The sequence below is a fragment of the Vanellus vanellus genome (assembly GCF_965231255.1).
Source record: "Vanellus vanellus genome assembly, chromosome: 2".
NCBI classification, from domain to species: domain Eukaryota; kingdom Metazoa; phylum Chordata; class Aves; order Charadriiformes; family Charadriidae; genus Vanellus; species Vanellus vanellus.
Genome location: NC_138906.1, coordinates 24,672,166 through 24,691,390, shown reverse-complemented (window position 1 = coordinate 24,691,390; position 19,225 = coordinate 24,672,166). Strand labels below are relative to the sequence as shown.

The following is a 19,225-nucleotide window of genomic DNA, read 5'->3' as shown; positions in this document are numbered from 1 at the left end:
GTGATGAGTCCCCTGTACACAAAACCTGCACGACTGCATGTGCTTTTTGCAACCAGTAGCAGTGACTCTATTCTGTTCTCATTACGAGTAGTCTCCATGTTTCAATGGCAAACCTCTGAATTTTCCCCCTTAAGACTGTAGGGCCAGATTCCAAGGTGTTTAAATCTCCTCCTTGCAGTGCCCATTTGATCTAACATATTCTAATATTGCATCTAATCACATAACATGCAAGACATACACATCGGTTATCTGACGAGCAGGTTTACTAGCGTCAACTACTTCTCCCCTTAACATTTAACTATTGCAGTAATCTTTATGTATATAAATAACCATGCACACACATTCCAGTTGGATGGCAGCCACCACACTGACTAAGAAGCGTATGTGTCTCAGGGATGTGAGGAGGGAGACATCCGCAAGAGATACCTACCAAGAGATCACTGCAATGTGTTAGGGGAAAAAATGCAAGTTTTTCTTAGACTTTACTTTAGTACTGAACCAAAACTAACGAAAACAAACAACAACAACAAAAAACAAACAAAGTTCTCAAGAAAAAGGGACAAACACTTCTTCCTAAAATAGACTGCATTCATCAAATCAGAGAACAATCCTTCTATCATTAAAGCGTCACTCAAAGTGAAGAACAAAATAATTGCTTCAATGTTCTACTTTAAAACTCCATTCCTAAAACACTATATATCAGTAAATTACATGCAAAATATATATAGGCATACATATTCAACTCCTTTTTAAAAAAATGCCAATTTTGCTCATTTCTGTAATGGCTTTCTATATAATTTTCTTGATGTGAATCCAGATCAGAAGAAACTATAAATCAAGCCAGAAGCGATCTGTAAAATGGAGAAAGCAAAAGCAGTTCTTACCAGACTGTACGGGCAATTACACAAATAGTGGATCAAGGAATGTCACCTTTAAGGTGACAGCAATGCCCTAAGCAGCTGCTTTCATCATTAAGCTTACAATTCACATGCTCTTTAAAGGAAAGTAATTAATGTCATTTTCTTCACCCATTCTTGTACACCAAAAAGATTTACTTATCCCTCATAGAAAATATCCTAGAAAAGACAAACAGTAGTATACAATGGCTGAAAGCCCTTTAGCCATAAGAACACTGACAGACTAGGCTTGAGAACATTAAAAGGGCAAGAGATATAAATGCAAACAACTAATTTATGCAAAAATTAATAAGAGTAATTTCTGCTGGTTTAGATCTCTTACATGACCTTAAGGCACTTACATTTATTAATAAAGCTTTGCAATTACCTCCACTGTAATTCTATGCTCATGCCCTGCACTGATTGACAGATACGGAAATTCTGAAAAAGATCGGCTCTGGTAAAGGTTCAAAGTATTAAAAAAAGTCTTCACAATTTTCACCCTGCCTCTGAGTAAGCTAGTCAGACAGGCTGGCTACTCTGAAAGAAAAATCAAACAAATTACCTGAGTCAATCAGAAACCTATCGGCTCTTTTGTTGTTGTTGCGGCTCTGTTGTTGTTGTGGTTTTTTTTTAAAGAAAAGTTACAAGTATACATCTACTGCTCTCCTATTGGCTGAAATACACAAAGTAGTTATATTTTTTGACTACTCTAACATAATGTAGTTTTAGACTAAAACTAACACATGCTTTCCTAATCCTATTTCTCTGTGATTACATACGTTCCCTGAGACAATTTCAGCAGAAGAAATATTAGGAAAGCGAGTGACTTTTTTTTTTTTTTTTTCCCCAATCTCTAATAAAGCAGTAGCAGCAGGAGCAGGAAGGGAAGCAACCGAAGCCCCACAAAACATCAGTAGTCTGTAAGTAAAGGACTGCCTTATTTACAATGGAAAATCCAGTTATTTATAATGTGGTCATTTAAAATGTACCACAATCAATGATTTTAGAAAATTAGTCTATCCAAATGCAGCTACATCATGCTTATTGGTTGCTTAGCAACTAATTTAACCCCAAATCTGGAGTCAGAGCCTTTTACTAGCTGTGACAAAGCAGTACCTTAAAAAAAAAAAAGCACCTTAGTTTTATTTTTTATATTTACATATACAGAAGTTTTTGCATTAGAAAACTTGAAAACCATCTGTACATAAAATACAGCAATTAAAGTTTCCATGAATAAAATCTTAAATTTGCAAGTTTATTTGAAAATCATTACATTAAATAAAGCAGCATTAAAATCCAACAAATGGGGATGAGGATGAAGAGGAAAATAATGACCATATAACATTTGTATTCTGCCCTTCCCATATATCTTTTATGCTAGTTGAACATTTGTTCTCAGTGTAACCCGAAAAACCTGCAAATTCTGAGTTTATCTCACTTGTCTGAAATAATTCCAGTAGGGCCTGCACTGGTGAGCTACAAGAACTTCTCTTCTCTTCAGGAACTGACAGTCCATCTGTATACTTTACACATAACTCCATATTCTGTTTCTGGGTTTCTCTTTTATTTCTTCCCAAGTAAAGCTTCACTTTTCTGCACAGCTTTCCAGACGGTGAACTGTGTGCAGCGCTGGCAGCCAATTTGTTAAGTTCTTTGTTTACAGCAATATCAGATACCTCAGCCTCCAGAACAACATTGTGCTGCATCTGTTGATCATTATCACATAAATCACGATGTTTCGTGACAAACGTAGGATTGGCATCTGTTTTTTTCAAACACTTTGCTGGTAGAACTACTGCATTATTTAATTTTCGTTTTGGCTGTGATAGGTTTTTGTCTTTTTCACTAAAGTCTGTAACCTCTGTATGAGAATATAAAGTATATGTGCCTTCCTGAAAACACTCTATATTCTTTTTCTTTACTTCTGGTTCCAATATTTCTTTACTGAATGGCTCATAAGCTTGAGACAAGTTCTCCACGTAGGCTTTGTCACCTTTCTGAGGGGGTGGTTGTATGAAATTTGATGATACAACAGTCTCTCTTAAGTTTGCAGCACAGGAGCAATCAGTTTTAACATTTTCATCATTACTTCTGAAATGACTTTTTAGTTCTGAAGGTTGTGAGAGGTGACAATGAAGAACTGAACACGCAGATCCAGAAACAGGAGTAGGTATTGGTACAGAATTTGGTTGTACTTCTGCAGGGTGACGATCCAGTTTGAGTGCCCGCATTGTCGTATCCTTCCACAAATAACTTTTCAGTGAAAGGCGTTGCTTTTTCAGTCGTTCCTTCAGCTCATCTGGTCTAGTTATCTTTCCAATAATAGGAGAAAAATATCCTGTACTACATTTTGTCCTACAATGAAATTGTTTGAAATTATTAACAAACACTTGAAAGAAACATGGGTAACATAACTCCATATGCAACTGATTCTAGAAAAGCAACTGAACTGACAAAGTAATTTTTGGTTTTACATTTAAAGGAAGTATATTTAAGGTAGCAACACACTATTTCTACATGAAAAGAGTGCCTTATATTTGAATTTGATGTTTTCTTATTGATTTCTACAGCTCACAAAATTGTTTTAAAAATACATGAAGTAAGCAGTCTAGTATTTCAGTAAATCTCAAATAACAGTGGTATTAAGAACAAAAGAAGCTAATGAACATAACATAATGACTATAAATACTTACAAATACTCTATCATATATACACACCAAATTAGCATAATTATATATGCTTTTCTTGACTTAGTATTTCAAACCTAACCACTCAGTATTTTTAAACCACAAAAGGAATAAAGGCTTGCCTTCATTAGAGTATCAGTTGTTTGCCTCTATTTGCATTTCCTTTGATTTCACTAAGAATATCTTTATTTATTCAATTTTTTTTTTAAAGAAATGAGAAAGTTATTCCTTATATCCTGACTCATTTGCAAACAAATCACAGCAATCTTGAATTGAATTACTGTTCTAAGTAATGAAGACAGCGGTGCCTACAGTCCAAGACGTGAAACAAGTCCTTCTCCCCCATTTAAGCTTTTAAGCTATGGAGAAGAAAGGAAAAACTGCTTTCTTTGTCCAGCACAGGCAGGACAGAAGCTAAAAGGTTTAGAGTACAGATAGGCAAATCTAGATTAGACTAGGAAAAGTTCGTCCATTGGTAAGGAGATCAGATTGACCGAGGATGATATAATTTGCTGTTCTTAGGCTACTAAGAATATCAGAACGTTTTCAGAGCACGATGTCCAGACATTGCTGTCCTTCTGTCAGCAATGTTTTAGTACAGTAGATCTTGCTTTTCTTAAGCTGAAGGATAGGTAGGACAAGTTTTGGCAACTCCTTTCAGTCTCATTTTCCTGTGATGCCATCTGCACTTTCAGGTTTGGTTTGTTTGTTTGTTTGTTTTTTTGTTTGTTTGTTTGGGTTTTTTTGTTTGGTTTTTTTTTGTTTTTTTTTCCCTAATTTCTGCTTTATAGAACTGATTTTCCAGGTACAACATTGCAAATTTCAGTGATTTATTTCAGACTGAAAAATATGAATTTATTCTGTACCAGATTCAGAATTTCAGAACTAGCTATCTTAATGTTCAATGTCTTAGCTCACATAGACTTTAAAATTTAGGTAAAAAGATAACTTACCTTTTTATTTTTTTTGCATCGTCTTTGTATTCAACAAACTCATAAACAAACTTTGAGATTATATCATCAACAACTTGATATTGTGTGCTTTGTGCAAAATTTCGGTGCTGTTCACTTTCAAGATGCTGGAATTAAAGACAAAACATGAAACAAATTTAATACTACAACCACGAATATACAAGTCAACAGTATGATATGGAGCAGTAAGTAAATATCATTAATTTATTACCAGTGTCTCTGAGACACAAACTATTAGTGTCTTCAGCTACCACACATAGAGGCAGCAATCAATGATTAAAACCTACAAGGGAAAAAAATACCCACTTGCTGCTTTTTAGGAAATATATTCAGAAATATTTTAAGACAAAAAATGAATTAAACTAGCAAGTAGAAACCATTGTTAATACCACACTTAAGAGCTATGACTGTATCAAAGCATATATTTGACATTTCACATACTGTTTGCAGATCTTCATATTTCTTCCCACAACATTCACAATATCCTCTCTTTTTTTTGTCCTTCTGAGGGAGCTGAACAGGAGTTCCACAGTCCTTGTCACTATTTATTTTGTTTCTGTTAACAGAAAAGATATATTAATGAGTCTCAAATATGGAGCTGAGCTTTATACTTTCCTCTCACAGTATGTTCATTCCTATTCCCCTAATTGAAAAAAAAAAACACCCCACACTACCTCTCTATTTCCCCTCAAACTATTTACATTACGTTAGTTAATGCTTAGGAAAGACAAAGAGAAAAATTATGCATTAATTAAAAAAAAGATTTACTGCAACAAGACAGGCAGAACCAGTGGAACCATATGTAAGCATAAAGCATCCAGGTTAGTACAGATGTACTACTACCACTGACTCAGAATAAACAATGCAAAATCACCAAACAAAAAAAATCTCACTTGACAAATCAAAGGTCATATTGAAATCTCTTTACATAGCTGATAAAATAAAAGGTTTGATAAAAATCAAAACTAGAATAAAAAGTCTAACATCTCATCGACTGTCAGTATTTTTGATGCCAAGAAAACATACAGCAAAAACACTTGGTCTAAACAAATGAACTCTCATTCTTTAGTAGAAGTAATGAACAGTCGAATTTTTTGGTTATACATATCTTTTGAATGTGCTGACCAAATGCCATTTTGTCCTGTTTTTCTAGGTACAGGCTAAGTGGAAATGCAAGGAAATGAACCTCAAATTCTTCCTGGAGATTAAAATAAAAAGAGGTTTTCAATAGCTGCTCCATGACCTTCAGAGTCCTCATCTGGGGAGAGCTAGTTTGCTGCAATTCACTATTAAACCACCTAAGGATGATATGCTAGCAATAAAGCAAAACCATCAACCTCTACTTCCCTTTTACTTCAGAGTAAATAGTGCCATCTCCCTGTCTAGCCAAAAATCACTCTGACAGACTTTACCAAATATCTGCACAGATGTACACTCAGGAATTTACACCAAAAAAACCTGTCCTGAAAAAAATCTTTAACTTACAAAGCATAGCAACATATTGTTCAGCATAAGTGTACACAAGTCTAAATTGGTAACATTTGCTGGGTACCACAGGACAGGCTCCACCTAACTGTACTCTTACTATTACACTAGCCTTTTTACCTTCCCTCTTCAGAACTGGAGAAATCAGAGAATCAGTAAAGCAGGATATTAGCAATAGCATTTATTAAGATTGAATAATGTCTGCAGGTCTTGCCTGATGCAGAAGCAAGTAGAATAGACAGCTTAGTTTCAACAAGCACACACTCCCCCTTTCTCTCTCCTGAAACTGACATTCCCCACATCTACCTGCTGAGTATGAAATAATCTCCCACCTAAGTACCTCTTTGGTGGGTGCCAACCTGAAACATTAAACAGGAATATTCATTCAAACATAATTCCTGAAATTTTTGATGTATCATATTCCTTAATACATATAAAGGAAAAGAATATTGCTTCTTTTCCTTTAAAGAATAGGCCTTCCTAACCCCCTCTGAAGAGACAGCATTAGAAATTGTCTTATTGTTGCAAGAGTTACCACTTTATTATAATTGTTTTGCCTTTTCATACTGCTACATTCATTGCAATTAAAAAATAAAAAAATAAAATTCATCATGGCAACCTCAGCTGAAAACCTACAATGATATCCCAATGGCGAAGACTAGACAGAACCCAAACAGTGGAGAAGCTATTTTATAAAGAAACCAAGTATCAAACCTAAATAAGTCTTAGACTGAAAACCAGCAAAAGTTACTAGATACAGAAAGTTCTACATATAGCAAAGCTACCTTTCACCCAAATACCTTTAGTCTCTCAGGTGAAACACTTTTAGAAGCAAATGAAAGAATCATTAATACTCCAGATATGCTTGGTACAAGAAATTCAAAATAGCTTGGTTGGTCAAAAAAAACCAGATAATTAAAACTCCTAAATAGTTTCAAATCATAAAAAGTCCCAACTGCATCTGGAATGCTCAAATAGAGCCTAAATGCCAAAATGTATCATATAACGCTTGCTGCGAGACCAACTGCAATTCTACTGGGCAGTTGGCATCCACTTTTCATCTCTGAAGAGTTGAAGCAGTACTGGCAGTCTAATTTCTATAAATAAGACTTTATCAACAATGTCCACTCTTTAACAACAATGATTTTGCACTGTGACTGAGTATCACTGTTTTAAAAAATTTTAGCTGCCTACTTTAGCATTATACTGACAAATACCAAAAGAAGTCTTAACAAGTCCACATCCTGTAGAATACTTACTGGATGGCATCCAAGATGAGGACAAAGAAGAAACCAGTGGCAGAAAGGAAAGAAAAAATCTTATGCTGACCCACAGTGACAGAAGAAGGCCACATTTTTTGATGTATGCATCTGTATGTCCAAAAAAAGGACTAAAGACAGGAGAAAGAGGGTACAGACAGACAGACAGACATCAACACAGTGCAGCAAATACATCAACTGACATGGATATTAGTATTAAGTATCACAGAAAATTAGAAGCAATTATTTTAGAAAACAATTACTTTAGAATTATTTTAGAGAACCGCCTTCTCCTCTACCGACACCTCAATAACAAGTTTTCAACAAACCTTTGTTTAGACTGAGTTTGCTTTTGACCAGAAGAATGCTTCTTATCCACCTCAAATGGGCTATAAGGTTTTGGAACACAGTAGTTCAGTACTGGAAAACTGGGTAACTGCAGATAAAACGGTCGGTAGTAGCTGTATTAGACAAAACAAGTGCATTAGAACCATCAGAAATGGGAAAATGAGTTTAAGCACAAACTACAATCAGGTCAAATATCTTGGAAAAAGTGTTTCACTTTCACACATAACGTACACAGAATGCTAAGCAGAAAAATACCCTAGAATAAGTCACTCCTTCCTTCATATAAATTGATGCTTTCTCAAAATAGATTTGCTTTGAGTTTCCTCAGCTGTTTTACACATTCCTACAGGTATGGCTTTCATGCCTATTTATTGTTGAGAATTGAGTAACCAATGAAATTAAGAACAATTTGGATGATGGTGCATCTGTGTTCCTGAGAAGTAGCTATAGCAGTTTCTAACATCCAATGCATTATATTTTTTTTACATGTTATCATTTTCTTCCTTTTTGACAAATTTTAGTCATTTCACCATTCAAAATATAAAAACTAACCTTTTAATTTTCCAGAAAGATAGTTTTCCTGTACAGCATTGTACTCAGAAAGATATCAGAACTAGTAACTGTACCATTGCTCTGAATATATTAAAAACATTTAAAATAGTCCGTGCTAAAAGTTCACATACTGAGTCACTGGACTGAAATGCTGATGCCAAAGCTCAGTCTCATTTTTTTCCCCACATTATTATTATAAACTGCCCAGGCAGAAGAAAAAGAGCAAGTCTGGAAAACATAATAGGGACAGCTAAGCATCTTGTTGTACTTCTGAACTGTTACTTATGTTGCATAAACATTTAAAAATAAATGTCGCATAAACATTGTTTATGTTACATAAATATTCAAGAGTGTTTCAGGTGTTTGGTACACAGCTACCTCTAGAAGTCAAATTCACACATCGTTATATACAAATTTCTTGTACTTATAACTGTGTTTGTCCAATTTTCCCCACTATCCTCACATCCCTCATACCTATTACACCACCTCACGATGTAAGATGAGGTTTAGATCTCTTTTTTTAATTCAGGAAAGTGTCAAAGAAATCAGGTCAAAGACTTTGGAGCTTATAAACATCATCATACAGCAGAAGTTAGCTAAGAATATAAAAGTGCAAAACATGCTGTGCAGAACTGCACTTTTTTATAAGTCATTGTTCTCTCAACTTCTGGCAGACTGGTATTTCCCTACAGAACCAGGTCTGATCAATTACAGGACCAGAAAGATGTGAAAATTTTGAAGGCTGAAAATATCAGGTTTCTTACTACTCTGGATATTAAAATCAGATTAATAGCTTTGTTTTTTCCTTTTAAAAAGAACTGTTTGAACAGGAAACTAAAACCTAATTTCAAGGGATGATTTTAATTCTAACAACTTTCCTTTCCTTACATCTAAACAGTCTCTGCAGGAGATTAATATTATTGAGTTGGGACTACAGGACTGGAATTTAGTATACGAAGTTTTACTGGCCTTTTGGGGCTATGGGATTTGGATCTAAGAAAAGATGTCAAGGTCCAAAGCTACCAGGTTTCTTTGTCATTCACATGGCCCTTGGCAGTAAGTGACCCAAAGAACCCAATATAAACTGGAGCTACAATATTAGCTTTCCACTTCCATTACCTATTGCAAATATTCCCTACTATACTACCTGCTCCATCTCATTCACTGGCTAAACACAGATACCTACCCAGAGCACACAGAGATGAAATTTTTGCATCTTATTATAAGAGGACAGTATGCCTGGCATCTAAAGTCAGGAAGTCAAAGGAAATCGAAATCCAAAGGACGCTTCCTCAAGGCATAATAAATGTTTCTGAATTACTCAGGTAGAGAACTACATTATTGAATACATGAAGAGAACACTTACCGACTTCTGTCTTCCACCTTCACAAATGGATTTTTCAGTCTACCTGCTCAAGGGGGAGAAAAGGAAATTAAGAGAGAAATACTCTTCTTCATTCAGAAAGTTACTCCAGCAGGCGAATAAATAAGCAGACATTACTTTAGAACTCACTATATACGTGTCTTGACAAACTCCTGATTTCCATGAAGTTTTATTACATGCTTTTCTTTGACACAGAATCATAGAATGGTTTAGGTTGGAAGGGACCTTGAAGATCATCTAGTTCCAACCCCCCTGCCATAGGCAGGAACATCTCCCACTAGACCAGGTTGCTCAAAGCCCCATCCAATCTGGCCTTCAACACTCCCAGGGATGGGCCACCCACAACTTCTTTGGGCAACCCGTTCCAGTGCCTCACCACCTTCACAGTAAAGAATCTCTTTGTGATATCTATTTTAAAACTCCCCTCTTCCAGTTTGAAGCCATTACCCTTCACCCTATCATTACACCTTGTAAAAAGTCCTTCTCCAGTCTTCGTGTGGGCCCCTTTCAGATACTGAAAGGCTGCAATAACGTCTCCCCAGAGCCTTCTCTTCTCCAGGCTGAACAACCCCAACTCTCTCCGCCTGTCTTCATAGGAGAGGTGCTCCACCCCTCTGATAATCTTTGTGGCCCTCCTCTGGACCTGCTCCAACAGGTCCTCATGACTCTTGTGCTGAAGACTCCAGAGCTGGACGCAGTACTCCAGGTGGGGTCTCACCAAAGCAGAGTACAGGGGCAGAATCACCTCCCTGCTGGTCAAGGGAGGTGATACAGCAGCACACCTGACCAGATGAGAACTGTAGTACATTTTTAAGCATTCATAACATAAGGGAAAACAAAAATCTCTACAAATATTGAAATACTTACTTCTTGACTTTGGAGCAGTAACTTGTTTTCCCTATTGAAAAAAAAAAAAAAAAGAGAGAGAAGGTGTAAAATCCCTATGAATATTATTCTGCATTTTATTAAATATTTGGCTGTAGCTAATTTTAAGTGATGAGGCTCTCCCTCTGTTAATCATGACTTCATACACAGTCATGATAAATTCTGCAGGAAACTAAGCTCATTAGTACTTCAGAAATATGGTGACATGTTTCACAAAGAAATATTTATTTCTACACTGCAAAAGAAGTGTTCTCCTTGAGATGTTTCAATTTATTTTTTCTAAAACCAAAACCAAGCAAAACTCCCACACAGGTAAATTTACTCACTTTCTCTCTCTCCTCACCCCAAAATCCCTTGCCATGGTTGAAAGTTGATTCTTAAATATGGACAACATTTTTACAATACTTTATAAATGTGAATTAACTACGAGCTGTAAAATGCCACCAGAAACTTCAGATAGCAACATTCTCCAATTAAAACAATTCTTCTCATTTGAATGGATTTACACGGGTTGCTTTGTTATGTTTTTAGCAATGAAGACTAAATGTATTTTGTCTTCAGAAAAGAATAAAGTCTACATTCAAACATCAGCTTTTAGCTGTAACTGATTCTGGTAAAGGTACAAACTCACACTTTATACTACTTGCAAAAAAAACCACAACCCACCCTGCTATCCATGAACAGCGATTCACTGATGATTTAGCAGAGGATTTCATGTGGCCTCAATAATTAGCCAATATTGCATTCCAAAAACACATAACATACACTAGATAGTAAGTTTCCATTTACTTACGACCCCTGCCTAGACTAGATAATTGTACAACTTCACATTTAAATTTCAGACCAACTGCAGAAGGAGCGCACAAGCAGCTAAAACAGTTTCAGTGTTTCACTATATCATATGCTAACATATGGAGAAATTGGGATTTTCACATGTCAACTGGACATCAATGGCAGAATAGCTCAAAGATGCATTATGCTAGTTCTTTAAAAGACTAGGAAGTAAACGATGCAGAGTTGAGCAACTGACAGATTCTTCAGGAAACATAACTGTGATTCTTCAAAATAGTCCATCAAAAGGACAGGGTTTCTAATCATTGTGTCATAGGGAAAATTATACAAGGCAACTTAACCACAGTCTATATTATACTAAAACCAAGCTATGGTTTTTTTTTTTTATTTTTGAGGCAGGTAGAATGGACATTTCAGACAGTTCAGTATTTGGGATTCTTAGATACCCTTTGCAAGAGCAAAAGTCTACACGTTATTTAATCAATGCTCCTATAGAATTTATTTTTTAATAGTGCTGAAATGTATAGCTAATATTTTCTATTTTTCAAAGATGGTTTTTAAATCAATTCATAAAACATACTTCTCTGTGAAAAACTCAACATAAGCAAGACTATAAACATAAAATCTATAAGCTTCACAGTAGGTAGTATTTAGTACACCTGTGTTTTCTCAGTTAACAAAGCATTTTCACAAATGGCAAAGAGCCACTTACCCCATCTTTAAAAGAACTGCCTGCTCTTTTGATTAGGTAGAGCTCCTTTTTCTTTTGTTCAATGTAATTCTTAACATCTGGCAAAGAGAGGGAGAATTATACTCAGCTAAATTTATTTTTGTATGTTTGAAGTAATTTGTCATTTTTAATATTTTGAATTCATCAAAAGAATAAATGAATGTTATAAGTGCAGGTTAGGCTTCATCAAACAAAAATACTTACCATCAATATGAAGTATCTTCACTCCCCAACTCAAAGCATTGGATAGTATACTACCAGAGGGGATTAAGTCCTGCAAACAATAAAGTATATTAATAATTTTAAGCAATATATGGTAGATTATGTAAAATAAGTACAAACATGTTAAAACATGTAATATGAAAGCTGAGATCAAAGCGCAGATGCTTTGCTTCTTGCCAAAATACTTATCGCTCTCCTCAACTGATTTTTCCATCCCTGTGTCACAGCACTTCACCATCAATTAGCCTTTCATAAAGCCAAAATTGTTCTCTATTGTCACATTTTATAGTAACTAAGATTTAAAGACAGTGAATTTATACATTTACTTCACGAGCACCTCTCAAATGCTAGCTACATTAGCGATCCTGATAAATTATAATACTGGTCATAAGCCTCTACAGACTTTCAATTGTTCAGGCAGAAAGCATGACCGGACGGTTTTACTTAAGACAATCCCTTGGCTTCTGCCTGAGCGTTCCATGGGGGAATTCTCTCTTAAGATCACTCTTATTACTGCTTGTTTTCTAGAAGAGGAAAACCGAAGTTTCTCAAGTACAAATTCATCGATTAATTGGCTTACCTGCTCTTTGATTGCTTTTTCAACTAAGGATTTTCCTCTGCTCATACGTACCTATATTAAAACAGAAACACATTTGTAGCAAGTTAGAACTCATTTAAAAAAACAAAACCAAAATGTAAGACAATTTATACTGTTGCTAACAAATGCGTATTTTAGCTCTGATAGTCATCTTTTCTTTACTGTACTGGTATTTTTCATTAATTTGCATTTTCCCCACAAGGTTAGGGTTGATACAGTTTGAGGAGGAAAAGAAACAAAACCCCAACCAATAGTTGTTTTCAGCCAAAGCAGGTCACTGCATGGCTAAAGTAATGCTCATGTTGGAACAACAAAGATAGTGATAATAAGCAGCCAGTAGTACACACCAAAAAATGAGGTTTCATCAGCTGGACTTGTGCCAAATTAAGCTAAAAGTCATGAATATAATCATACCCTCCATCTTATCCCCATCTTTTCTATCACCAGTGCATCTCCTTTTGTACTGTATGCTGTTCGTTCATAATGAGCATGCCTTTACCTATGCAGGTTATCTGTAAAATGAGATGATCTCACTTATGCAATGCAAAGACCAGCCCACCGACTGCAGTCATGTTTCTACATAAGTACCATGTATACAGTACAGCTAATTGTTTCCAGCCGTATTTTGAAAGGATGCAAGACTTGCCCATGTTAGAAATGTCACATAAACCTGCACGAATTCAGATACTGTTGCAATTAACGTGACCCTCTAAAAAAGAGCACAGGAAAACTTAATATTCATAACGTTTGATTTTAGTTATTTCCTTGAGCTACTATTAAAAGGTGCTTCCGTAGATATCTGCATTAATAACAGCACAGCAGCCAGATGTTAATAGGCTGTGTTGCTAAAGACACAGGAACTATTGGATGCCATCGCAAGCCTATCCATATTGATCCAACTGTCAAACATAACAATGTTCAATTACAAGTCAGGCATACTATATTAGAACAGATTTTAGTGTAGTCTGCTTATTTGAAGAAAGGCTGCTTTTGTAATTAGTTTTTGAAACTTTATTTAATTATTTAGTTAATTCTAACAAGTTAGTCTGAACTAGTTTAAAAGTATGTTTGACCTCTTAAAAAAAAAAAAAAACCACATAAAAAAAACAAAAACCAAGGAACTATTGCCGCCTTTAGGAAACAAAATAGGAGAAAAATTGTAAGAGCCTATCCCATGGGTTTTACCCAATTTGTAGTATTATTACTAAGAAACTTACTGTATCTCCTATCTTAAATGAACTTCCATCATGTTGATCTTTCCGGTTGCTAGGATGAGGTGAACTGTTGCCTCCATTACGTGCAGATTCTGAGTTAGGAACAGGAGAAATCTGACCAAGAGTTGGTGCAAATTTTGCCTCCTTTTTGTTAGACACCAGATAGCTGATATCTTTACTAAGAAAACTCTCCACTCTCTAAATATAAAGATATAAAGCAAGCAGTTATTTCAGGACAATAAATCAGTAACTCGATTTTACATTGGATACTTTAAAGAAAAGTGACAAAACTTCTAGAATAATTAAGTTCAAAAACATTGAATTAACAATAAGATATTTTCTAAAGACCTGGATGACAATTACAATTGACCTGTAGTAGCATCTTACCAGTCACAAATTCTAATTTCAATTTCTTATTTTGCAATCTCTACCAAAAGAACTTTGTTTTGTTTCGATTATTATAATTCTTTGAACTATCTAGATGTAGTACTTTTCCAAACAGAAGAATTCAAACACTGCATTGAGAAGTAACAGAATAATTCACGGAAAAAATTCATGGTTTAGCTAACTTTTCTGCTGACTCTAAACTCTGAATTGACAGTTTCTTGCAAAGTGTATCCCTTTAAGTTTAGCTGAACACTAATATGTAATTCCTGTTACATAAAATTAAAATTTCACTATAGTTATCATGGTTCACACCTACAGTATTCATAACACTTCTCAAAAATGTAGGACTTAAGTAGATTCATAATATTTTCATACTCAGCAAGACAAAATATGTGGTTATCCTATACTCATTTTCTTCCATTTTGCTCCTTTCGTTATCAACAGTTGTGTGATTGTCAGCTCTATTTGCCTTGTTACTTCTTGCCAATTTATGGAGTTTGAAATACTTTCATCTTCTCCACTAATCAGTATGGAAACCACAAATCGCATGGGCAGCAAGCTTGAACTGTGCCTTCCAATTCTGCTCTAAGTACCTTTTACAGAAATGCGACATACAGAGAGAAGCACTTTTGAGTGCACTCCACACAAGTAACAACAAAACATATGTGGTAGTTGATTTTGAGGGTGCCGGGCACCTCAGATTTAGGCATGTACACCTCAGAATAAAACAGAAAAACTTCCTTTTCAGTCTTTGATTTGCAACCTTACCTTTCACACATGAATTCCTAAAATTCTGTTGTAGGGAGAAAGACAGAAGACAGCATGCACTCATTTAATGCCAGACATAAAGAGACACATTTAACTTGAAACCACGTTATCGCTATCCCTTGCCTCTACAATAATTTCAGGCAGCATCTTGATTTACAAGCGCCAATTTCATAAAACTGCTCAGCGCTCCTGTAAGGTCAAAGAAGTTTTGCCAAAGCAACGTTCAAAACAGCCAGCAATTTAAGCAGATCCCTTTTGCTTCTGTGGCTGAAGGGTGTTCAATACTTTAACTGCCAAGATTCCTCTACACTAATTTAAAATATTCAACTTTAAAGTGGACTAAGCAATTGCATTGCTTGTGTGTCACTATGATATCCTGTACTTGCTTGTATCAGTGTTTCTTCCATACAGAAGAGAGAATTAGGAAAAAAAAAAAGTATGTATGAAGGTGCTTATAAAATTTATTATTTAAATAAGAGTATTTAAAAATACTTATTAACATACTCTGTGCAGAAAGAACTTACTGAAGTTACTGACTTTTAGTAAGCATACGCAAAACACTTCCTCTAATCTCTTTCAGGTTCAGCTGAACAACTTTAGTTGTAACATGTAAACGCATCAAGGTAGTCAGGAGCAGCAGAAAAAGAAAACAATCACCTATAACAATGAAACTTACTAAATTTGGATAAAATTTTAAGCAAATGAATAATCAACTGAAAACAAACCTTAACAATGAAACACTGTTAAAATTAGCAAAGCAGCTTCTAGCAAAAAACCCCAGAAAATAATTTGTTGATAAGCTAATTGTTCATATTAAACATTAAGACAAACATAAAAAATAACCCCCCGTCACTTATAAAATAAAGTAACATTAAAGTGCAGTCACTAAGAACATGGAAAAGGCATTCCACATGCACAGATCATAAAGGTCTCTGCTCATTAACTCACCCCTCCTAGCTCTTTGAGGTCCTTTCCTATTTTTTCCGAGATCACATTTGATGGAATATCGAGGTAAAACACTTTCCCAGTGAGTGGCTTATATTTAAGTTTCTCTGGTTTTCCTGTATCTTTTTTCACATTCTTCAGAGAAGATCTTATCCTTTCTGGTTTTGCTTGCATTCCATCTACTGCAAAAAGGAATTTAAATATGACTGTGTTTTATGAAATGTGTTTGTTTTTTTCCTTTTCAAGAAGGAAAATTCCTAAATTATGGAAATGGACAAGGCAAGCTTCCATGCAATATAGGACTTTTAAATAATAGCTATATGTTAAGCATGTCAAAAACAAGACATTAATAATAGTACCACATATAGCCCTTAAAAGTTTCTTCTTAAAATCATATCTTAAAATGGACTTTTTATTTCAGTTGCTATACAGTGCTATCAATTTTCTCACCCAGTTTGGCAAGTATTTGCTATCTCTGTACTGCAGTACATATGCTACTTGCACAGTCACTGATAATCACAAGCACACCATTTTAGAATAGAATCTATCTCTCCCTCTTGTTCACCTGAAAAGGATTCATATTGACTCATTACAACAAAAAAAAGCCAAAAGTAACTGAAACACCAAAACCACTAGACCCATTTATCTGAATTTTGAGCACTCATCTGAGAGGCAAGGAAAACTAAGCTTAAAGTTCAGAACCATCCTAGTTACGACCACTCTTTCTCTCCCAGTGAATTTTATTCTAAACCTAAGAAACCACATACAGCAATTAAATTCTGTTGATGAACTTTCCTGATACTCAACACAGAACTATCCACACAGGCCTGTTAGGCTAGACTGTTAGGCTGATTTAAAATCAGCAAATTAAAAAAAGAAAAATCAGTCTGGCTGAGAAATAAGCCTCATGTCTCAAGGGAAATCTTGGAGTGTGGTAGAGTTCTACAAGAACATCAGCCCAATACTGAGTAGCAATCCAAAAAGAAAAAAAATAGAAATAGCTAAGAAACAGAAAATAAAATGAATAATTTTATTATGCAACTTCATAAATGCAGGACTCAGTTACATCTTAAATACAGCCTGCAAAAGAGTAACAAGGATGATCAAAGGAATGAAGAACGACCTTGTAGATGAAGACTTTGTCAGTCTGTAAAGTGAATGTTTTAGGGGGAAAAATAATAGAGACATACAAAATCAAGAACAGAGAGAGAATGGCTAAACAGCCTATTCCAGTAGAAGAGTTATGGGGCACCAAACAAAACTGGGAGTCAGGCACAAAATGAAAAACAGGAACTGATTCTCTATGCAACAGGGCAACCCTGTGTAGCTTGCTGCCAAAGAATGTTGTCAATACTAAGATTCAACTTCTAGGGGAGGCTGTACAAGTATGAGGAAGAGGAGTATTTTGAGGGGTCTTAAATGCACAGAAGTGGCATGCAATTCATGAAGTCCCTGTAGCTAAACATAGCTGGAAACTAGAATAATATTATGGGGTGAAAGTAATTATACCTTCTCTGTTCTTACTTACCTCCGCAGGAATCTATTTAGAACCAATGACAGAGACAGAATCATCCAAGACTTGGATGTCGTTACTTTTATGTTTACAATCTTTCTTCCTCACTGACTGACACCTTACTCCTAGTTGCTTCTCTTCTGGAGAAGCTCAAAACAGACAATGGGGGCTGCTGCAGGAAGCGAGCAGGCCTCTTCTGGAGACAAAAAGCCAACACGCAAACCAGTCCCTCTGTTATGTATTCTCTCCCGCCCTGAAAACGGTCTTGGATGTGAGAGGGAGCAGACCCACCACTCACGCTGCACGATTCTGTAAGTAATGGTTATGAACACACATAAACGAAGCAGAACAGCAGTCAGCTTTGTAGAATCTAGAAGACCAAAAGAACTAGATAACTGCTTTAGAATCTAAAAAAAAAAAAAAAAAAAAAAAAAAGATGGATGATAAACAGGTGTGCAAGCGAAATTCTGTCTATGACCAGGGATCAAATATGGTGGTGTAGCCAGCACACACACGTGATGGCCAGGGCAGCTCAAAAATTAACACGCTAAATGCTGCAATTAATATTGGAAAATACATACGAAACTTCTTAGGGGTAAAAAGCGAGTTAGCAGTACGGCAATAACAGTAAAGAGTCCCTCCCGTGAAGCGACCGCATTTTCATAGCCCGGGCCTAAAGAGCCGCGGAGGCCGCCCACCGCCGGCGCCCGGCACCAGCGCGGACCCGCCCGGCTGCAGCAGCTTGCCCGGCGGCGGCCTGCCGAGTTTCAACGCAGCGACTGCCTCCTCTGCACTGCAACCACCTCGTAGAACAGAACAAGTTACACAGCCGCCTTTTCAGCTGCACGCTTTTACCTTTAACTCCCCCGAACCCCGCAAAGGCGGTGCCGGCGGGGCAGCCCTGACAAGGCCGGCCCAGGGCGTGCTCACCCGCCGGCCTGACAGAGCCGCGGCCCACAGCCGGCAGCAGGCTCGCTGCGGGGGCTCACAGCGAGCGCCAAGGTGGCCGAAAGCGACCCCGCTGACGGTGGGAAAGCCGGGAACACCCCCCCTTCCTCAAGCGCCGAGCCGGGGCGCGGCAGCTCCCCCCCGGGCCACCCCCAGCCACCCGCCACTTACGGGGACGCGCTCCTTTGTCGGCGGCCTCCGCAGCGCTCGATTTCATCTTCCCGCGGAATCACATCCTCCTCCTCTCCTCTCCGCCCGCCGGCAGACCTGCCGGGAGGGGTCGGCAGAGCCGCCACGCTCTCCTTCCCCCGGCGGCTCCAAGCCCTCCCCTCACACCGCAGCCTGCCCACCGTCCCCCAGTCTCCCGGCCTTCTCCACCACAGCGGCTGTAGCCGGCGCGGCCGCCTCGCCTCACGGGCTTTCCCGCCTCCGCCGGCCCAGCCAGCCGCGCGGGGCCGCGCGGGGCCTCGCTCCTCCTCCTCCCGGCGAGCGGCGCCGCGCTGCCAGGGACGTCCCGGATCCCGGCCGCGGGCCCCGCTCCACCAACGGACGGGCCGAGAGGCGGTAGGGCGGGGGCCGAGCGCTGGGGGTGGAGGGAGGAGCGCGGCGGGGTCCCGTCGGCGAAGGAAGGGGGACGG

General features: G+C 37.4%; 1 protein-coding gene across 2 annotated transcripts; it reads right to left on the bottom strand.

Moving 5' to 3' along the window:
* Positions 1 to 2,057: 2,057 nt before the first annotated feature.
* On the bottom strand, positions 2,058 to 18,920 carry DBF4 (DBF4-CDC7 kinase regulatory subunit). Of its 2 annotated transcripts, XM_082479432.1 has the most exons (12): positions 18,759 to 18,920; positions 16,130 to 16,308; positions 14,030 to 14,224; positions 12,795 to 12,845; positions 12,197 to 12,266; positions 11,975 to 12,051; positions 10,453 to 10,483; positions 9,568 to 9,610; positions 7,631 to 7,762; positions 4,999 to 5,113; positions 4,540 to 4,664; positions 2,058 to 3,254 (listed from the first exon to the last, which is right to left on the bottom strand). In XM_082479432.1, the coding sequence occupies exons 1-12, from the start codon at positions 18,802 to 18,804 to the stop codon at positions 2,189 to 2,191; spliced, it is 2,130 nt and encodes a 709-aa protein (XP_082335558.1). In that variant the 5' UTR covers positions 18,805 to 18,920; the 3' UTR covers positions 2,058 to 2,188. The 2 variants fall into 2 exon arrangements, with proteins under 2 accessions (XP_082335558.1, XP_082335559.1); XM_082479433.1 differs by lacking the exon at positions 18,759 to 18,920 and having other exon boundaries at positions 14,030 to 14,118; positions 16,130 to 16,158.
* Positions 18,921 to 19,225: the final 305 nt, after the last annotated feature.